The 7,640-nt window shown below is 31.9% G+C and overlaps 1 protein-coding gene across 2 annotated transcripts; it reads right to left on the bottom strand.

Annotated features, from left to right (window-relative positions):
- Positions 1-242: 242 nt before the first annotated feature.
- LOC129895406 (probable metal-nicotianamine transporter YSL7) lies at positions 243-7,330 on the bottom strand. Of its 2 annotated transcripts, none has more exons than XM_055971120.1 (6): positions 6,696-7,330; positions 3,276-3,439; positions 2,635-2,732; positions 2,411-2,545; positions 1,652-1,841; positions 243-1,571 (listed from the first exon to the last, which is right to left on the bottom strand). In XM_055971120.1, the coding sequence occupies exons 1-6, from the start codon at positions 7,087-7,089 to the stop codon at positions 465-467; spliced, it is 2,088 nt and encodes a 695-aa protein (XP_055827095.1). In that variant the 5' UTR covers positions 7,090-7,330; the 3' UTR covers positions 243-464. The 2 variants fall into 2 exon arrangements, with proteins under 2 accessions (XP_055827095.1, XP_055827096.1); XM_055971121.1 differs by lacking the exon at positions 6,696-7,330 and adding an exon at positions 6,065-6,073.
- Between the last annotated feature and the right edge of the window lie 310 nt (positions 7,331-7,640).

The following is a 7,640-nucleotide window of genomic DNA, read 5'->3' as shown; positions in this document are numbered from 1 at the left end:
AAATATCGTGGATTAACAAGCATATAATCACAAACAAAGAAAATAGAGAAGAAAAATAGCAAAAAGATTTAACGAGGTTCGACTAAGCCTAATCCTCCAAGCACAAGCAGAGAAAGCTTTCCACTATGAAAGAAAAAGAAAAGTGTACAATGCTACCTCTGGGATCAGATAGCTCCAACTATTTTGTAAATGTTAGAAGTTTTAATGCATATTATCTTAACCTAAATAAAAAGTTGTGAATGTGAGGAATGGCAAAATACAATAAACTTGTGGAGTGTACTTTAAATATATCACATTTACAACTTGATATATGAAAGATCAATCATGTTCTGTATAAGTAAATTTAACTTCTATCTTTGGAAAGTTCATAGCAATATGGACATGGAACAATATCGTGCAAAACGCAAACATACAGAGGAAAAACAGAACAATAAGAACGCGATAAAACCTAGACGTTAACGACTTCAATGCTTCATGAACTTATCTACTATCATATTGTCCTTCCTTGATAAAAATTTCATGCAAATCGGCGGATTCACACCTGATAAAGCTAGGATTGAACTAGGCAAGGTCCAGATTCCATCACCACAAATAAGTCCAGACGCTACAGCTGGTCCAAATGCATCGGCCTTGGCCTTGTTTATCTTTGTCCAGACGAACAAAATCAGGCTCCCGAGGCACATATCAATGGCGAAATAGGATCCAAGATAGAACGGTATAGCCATTGCCATTGGAAGAGGAATGTACTTTGCCTTGTTCTTTCCAACAGCATCCCTTAACGCGTTGATTGCAATAGCTCCGATGAAGAATATGTAGCATAGGGTGAGACAATTCTTTGGTAGAGCTGAGAAGCCTTCGACTCCCAAGATAGACATGTTACGATAGACTATAGCGTAAGGGGCAGGGTACTCTGAACCAGGAATGCCTAAGTCGTGGAAGGCCTTGTAGAATAGCCAAAATACACAAGGGGAGATGACACAGCCCATTGCTGTTCCGATTATCTGGCTTATGAACATGGACCTAGGAGAAGCCAACGTCATGTAACCGGTCTTGAAGTCCTGCGTTAGATCGGATGCAGTTGAGACTATGTTCATCATGACACCACAAGCAGCTAATCCTGCTAGAACACCACCATGAGACGCCCCAGCCCATGCCCCGATCGTGAAGATTGCCAGCTTCCCATACATTGATGCCAATGACCAGTCAGTGAGACCACATCCATAAGCATTGCAGAAGGCTAGTACCGGTGCAAAAATGTATATCACGACGATGTAGTACCATTTAAGTTGATGGAAAATGTGTGGAAGTATTATAGTGGAGAGGATGGCAATGCTAACATAACCGACTATCGCTACCCACGTAGGGATTTGATCCTTGAGGAAAAGCTCGGTTCGTATCTGATCATCATAAGACAGAGACGCCTCTGCAGGGGATGCACGGGCACCAACAGGAAGGACGGACCCTGTTCTTTTCTCGCGGAATTGGCAATATATACCATACAATGTTCGTCCAAGTACTTTGATGAAGTTGTAAAGACCATCACCAAGGATCATAGCTATTGCTATAAAGACCTGCATTACAAGAGCATAGCGGAAAATCCATTAGCCTCGGAAGAGCTAATTAAAAACTTTGCGTGTTTTTGATTACGTACCCTGTAACCCTGTATGCCGTGAAGGCTGCTAGCACTTTGATCAGCAGGGTACCAATGACCTTTTCTGTCTTGAATAAGAGGCCACATTATACCCCATGAAAGGATCGCTCCAACTAGCAACGACACGTTGATTAGATAAGGACATATCATCCCAACACCAACATATGTCGCGGAGAAGTCAAAATAAAACCTGGTTGATCATAGAAATAAGTCGAAAACGTTAAAAATGATAAATCGGGAAGAAATTTAATTATCTTGTGCAGAAAAAGCACAAATTGGAAGGACACATAGAGAGACAGATATAAAAAACAAATAGAACTTAAGATGGTTGCTATTAACTTCTTAAATATAAGAAGAAATATGCTTCCAAGTTACGAAATTGAGCACAAAACATCTATGTTGTTCGGGGTTTTCAAAAATGTCATCAGACACGTATTAAATACTCCAAAAGTAGTGCATTTTTTAGAGGATCTGACACGGATGTTACAACATTTTTGGAGAGTCGGAACAACATAGCAGAACAAACAACCTTGTTTCCCAATAAACATGCAAAAACATTCGAGCATATTGCAGCAGCTGTAGATGTTCGACGTTTATTAGAGTCCAAAATTTCAGTTAAACTTTGGCGAGCTGCATTTTGTAAGTTACTGAAAACGCATCTCAAAATGTATCAATAGTCTAGTAAGTCCAAACTTAGCATGAATTCATGTCAATTGATGTGAGAAAAACAAGTTTATATTAATTGAAAATCAAACATACCTGTTCTCGTAGGCTTTGAGACCTAACGTGGGGAAATTCACGAATCCACAGCCATCCCCTGCTGTAAAAAACCACTGGAAGAAGCCCCATAAGAAGCTGAAGGTGAAAAACTTTCCTAAAGCTTTTACTTGTTTCCTGCAGCGACGAGCAATTACTACTGTAAGTACTATCAATGATAAGAAACAAATTGTTTAGTAAAAACGCGTAAGAAATTAAAGACTCACTTGGCTAGCTTAGCTCCTTGTGGAGTATGGAAACTATTGATCAAGTGAGCAGTTGCAGTACCACTTGGATAAATCAGTTTGAAGTCTATGATCATAATCTGAAAACATATTTACATTAGAACTGTTATAATCAAATTGCAATTAAAATATCTAATTTGAACATCTAATATATACTAATGTTGATATTAATCCATCTCCTTAAAATCGAGATACAAAGAAGAAAAACTTAACGTTTTTTGAAACATCCGGTCTAAAACAAGCCTAGACATTTGTGTGACGATAAATTATCTCATTAAGGGTTAAAATGAAAACTTTTGATAACATTGATCAATAGTTGATTCATTCATCCAAAACTACTTTCACAACCTATAAAAAAAAGACCTGAAAGTATTACTTTTTTGTGAGTTTCATACTTGAACTATCACTAACTATTTATCAAAATACACCTCGAACCACTGACTAGACCAAGTATTTGAATACAGTCGTCAAAAGGCGCTGGACAACTTGCCCATAAAATTTTGTTCACATGACAGCTGACTCATCAACTTCGAGGTGTGTTTCTAGTAGGTGTTACGGCCTATACAAGAGTCATCTTGCTAGAAAATATGTCCTACATATACATTAGAGATGTCGAAATTTACCTTACGAAGGGGAACAACTGAGAAAAGTCCAAGAAAGCTGACAACAAAGAGGAAACATATCATCCATCCCAAAGAAGGGTTCTTGATATTATCTGCAGCATTAGCTTCTTGTGATTGCTTAGCAACAACTTCACTCATGCCAAAAAGATAGCTTCCAAAACCTCCTACTCATGATCAAAAGGTAAAATGTAAACAAAAGAAATTAGAGTTATTGAATTTTTCTATATGCCTTTTATCACATAAATAAGGTACCAAATGATCCTAAAAATCCAACAATTAATAATGCATTGCCTGATGAGAGTTTAAAATAACACTAGGTAATTTCTTTTCATCAATCTATCTAACTCTTCGTGAACAAAATTAATGTTTGTTATGATGGGAGGTAGCGGGTATACAGTAAAATAGTTCGGTTTGTGTGCAAACTGGCCTAAACATCATATTGGAGAGTGCACCACTTCAAACTTCATGGGCGGAGCTAGCCTCAAAGCTACGGGTTTGATAGAACCCCCCGATATCTTTGGCTCAAACATTGTATTTGTATTAATCAAAAATCCAATAGACAAAAATAAGAATTATGATTCAAAATTCATAAACTAAAATATTAATTGTACTTTTAAGATATATCTTTTCACCATATTTATATTATATAAATTGTAACTTATAATACTTTTCGTGTAGTTTTTGAATATCCAAATTGTTATTTTAAAATATTGAATTCATCTAATCTAATTTAACTATGAAGATTGGTCAAAATAACTCTGGAAAAATAAAACATGACAACTAATATGGGACGAAGGGGACAATTATTTTCAATATTCTAAATCAACAATGATTCCCCAGTGGAATTTTTATTTTTATTAGTTGTGGAAAAATGATCATCAACAATATTAGGAATTGACCCCCACAACTTGCATAGCTAATAATTCATACACAAAGATTTTATAAATAAAGTGTTACTCCCTCCATCCCAATTTCTATTATATACTTCAGATATCATCAAGAGTCAAATTTTTATTTTGATATGCATTCGAATATAAAATTTTAACGTAGATTTCAGAGACCATGACATAGATAGTACCCCAATACAAACATTAATAATTCATTAATTATAATTTATTTGTTTTAGATTCCAAGAATTTATGAGAGTTCTTTAAAAGATTTTCTGGGAATAGTATACAAAGGTATATTTAGAATGAAAATATTTAAATTTAGGTGATTCTTTTTTTTAATAATTTGCTACCTAAAAGAATGTCACTTGACTTTTCTATATGTAGTGCGTAAAAAGTTTTTACTTTTAGTGACGCTCTTTTATAGTAATGACATGACAGGTTTGAAATTATAAAATTCTAAAGGTAAATAGCATGCACACTTTTAATTTATATTTATAAAATTCAAAAAATAATTTTATTTTATGTTCAAATAATTTAAGACAGATAAAATAAAGTAAAATAATATTATTCAAGCATAATAATGGAGAAGGACTTTACAGCTATATTCTAGAAATTCACATTGAGCCTAACGAGATGAGGACCACCCACAAAACATCTCGTGTTAGCTAACAATCTATTATAATATATATTAATGATAATTTTTATGGTTTAAATTCATAATTTAAAAATTATACGAAGATAATTTTACTGTTGCTTCAAGAACTCCTTCATTAATTTGAAATTTTAAAATATTATTTAAAATTAAGTTTACAGATTGAGAACTTTTTTATATATATTTTAAGATAAATTTCACTTGAAAAAAATAAATTCATTGATATTTTTTGATACAGTGTGGAGTCCACAAACCCATCAAAAATCCCGTGGACTAAATAGTATCCCACACAATGTATATAGTCGAACATTTCAACAACATTAATTTTCGATTTAATTGCAAAATGAGAAAAACACATGATTTGACAAAATAACAGATCAAACTTTTTCTTTTTTCCAACCCTACCTTTATGGAAAATTATTTTCCACATTATCCAATTATTCTGATCATATCATTTTAAGTAACATACTTTTTTTAGTTTATTTAAAAAAATATATAATTAATTTTAATTTTTCTATTTCACCTGATGTACTTGTATGGCCATGATAATATTTATTGTTATATGATTTAAATCAGAAATTTCAGAAATTTTTTTCATAAAATTTTTTGTATTCCGCTAAATATCTTCATATAAAATGAGATAAGATGGAGATTATGATTTAATGTAGAAACATCTCATCAGCTAAACCAACACCTTTTGTGAAGTTAAATTATAAGACTCCAAACTTAAATTGAATTCTCTTTTAATCCCAACTGAAAATTATGATTAGTGATACTTAAAACATAAATATGAGTAATCATTCATAAGAAAGAATAATAACAGTAATCTAAAAGTTAACCATCGTGAAACTAGTAACACGTAGAATAAGACAAATATATAACTTATTATAATATGTTAAAATAAAATAAGTGAAACTAGTACTTGTATCAAACTAATTAATTTAAAATACAAAAACTAAAAAAAAAATATCAAACTAATTTAACTTACTACGATAATTAAGTAATTTAATAAATGAAAAAAAAATCTTTAATCATCTATTTTTTAAAATAATTTCTAAATATTTTAAATTTCTAACTATGACTTGATTGAATATTCTGTCTCTATAGAGACTTGAACAAACAACAATGGGCCAAACATTGTGGGTTCAAAAATTAACATTCATATATATAAAAACACATATCATTGCATCTATTTAACCTATCATAAATTAAGTATAGGTAAATTTTAGTAAGAAAGAACAACTAACCACTAAAGGCTATGCATGAGGTAAAATCAACTTTCAATAAGGAAAACATAACAACTAATATTGTACGACGAAAATAAGAATTTATAAAAACTTTTTTTTACTAAGATAAAAAGAAGAGGGAAGTCAAGAATTACTAACAATTAAAGACTATTAACTTGTTTGGATTGACTTATTTTTAAGCAGCTTGCACCTACTTTTTTTTTCCAATTTATAATCAAGTTTCAACTTATAAACTGCTTAAAATAAGTTCATCTAAATAAATTCAACTATTTATTGGGGCTTATTTTAAACATAAAATGACTTAAGTTGGCCAGTCAAACACTAAAAAAAATTAAAACAGTATAAGCAGCTTATAAACCAATCCAAACAGCCTCTATGAATCAATTTTCAAAAAGAGAAATATAACAACTAATACTGGACGATGGGAAATCACAAACATATATTTTGAATCTATTCATTTTGACATAAACACGTGATGACTTTCAAAAAGGAAAACATAACAATTAATACAGGACGACGGAAAATCACAAATCATATGTTTTGCATCTATTTATTTATCATAAACACTCGATTCAGATAAATTTTTACGCAGTTAAAAAAAAAGGAGAGGGAAATAACAAGAATTACTTACCACTAAAGGCTATGCCTGAAGTTGCAACAACACAAGTCTGAATAACAGTATTTTCTTGTCTTGTAAATGGTTGTTTTAAAACTCCAGATTTGTCAAGAAATTTAGTCCAAGTCTTGACAAAAAAGAAGCCTAAAAGTCCAGCAGAGACATTAAGAGAAGGTATAATTCCAGTAGTAAGATTCAATTTCATGACAATAAAAGTGAATAAAATTCCCAATATTAAGCTCACAAAAAATGCCCTCAAAGTTAATTGACTTTGCCATGATGGCACTTCTTTTGATTCAAATATCCTTTCTACTGATTGTGTTAATTCATCTTCATGATCTTCTTGACTTTTTGTGGTACCATTTGTTGTGTGTGGTTCTCTTCTATTGACACTATTGGATCTATCCATGGCTCTAGTGGTGTGTGAAAAAAAGTTGGGATTTTTAAAAAAAAAAATTAGAAGTTGGGATTTGGGAAATTGGTATTTATTGAAGAAAGGAGATGAGTGGGGGACTGCTAATGGGATCAAGATTCATACTGTGTATAGTGTGTACTAAAGGGTGAATATTTGTCATTATCATTCGACAAATTGGGGGCTAGGGTGGGTGGTCTGATGCATCTCTCTTTTTTCTTCAAAAGCTGTAGTGTATTTCTTTTTTATATGTATATTTGGGTCTTTACTGACCATGTGAAGACTTTTTAGAAAAAAAATGCTCGACTTTAGAATTTTTATTAAGGAGATATGTATAAAGAGGGGTGGAGTCAATATTTCAATTATGAGTTTGGTTGAATTCAGTTGTGTTTTCTTTTTTTGAGGTAGAGACGGGGTGGGGGTTATTATTGCGAATATGTAATAAGTATTTTTTTTCAGTTTTGATTTATGTGATGTAATTTGTTTAGATATGGAGTTTAAGAAATATGGAAAAAATAATTATATGTTTTGAAACTACTCTTAAAATA

Source organism: Solanum dulcamara, chromosome 7 (assembly GCF_947179165.1).
Source record: "Solanum dulcamara chromosome 7, daSolDulc1.2, whole genome shotgun sequence".
NCBI classification, from domain to species: Eukaryota; Viridiplantae; Streptophyta; class Magnoliopsida; order Solanales; family Solanaceae; genus Solanum; species Solanum dulcamara.
The sequence above is the reverse complement of the archived record's forward strand: the minus strand, read 5'-3'. Positions and strand labels throughout refer to the sequence as shown.

What these genes read in the sequence shown, in the direction of transcription:
- LOC129895406 (XM_055971120.1), bottom strand. Translation starts at nt 7,089, where the DNA reads ATGGATAGATCCAATAGTGTCAATAGAAGAGAACCACACACAACAAAT. An exon ending in CAAGGAGCTAAGCTAGCCAA is followed by an intron (nt 2,546 to 2,634) that starts GTGAGTCTTTAA and finishes TCGTCGCTGCAG; the next exon opens with GAAACAAGTAAAAGCTTTAG. An exon ending in ACGGCATACAGGGTTACAGG is followed by an intron (nt 1,572 to 1,651) that starts GTACGTAATCAA and finishes CTTGTAATGCAG; the next exon opens with GTCTTTATAGCAATAGCTAT.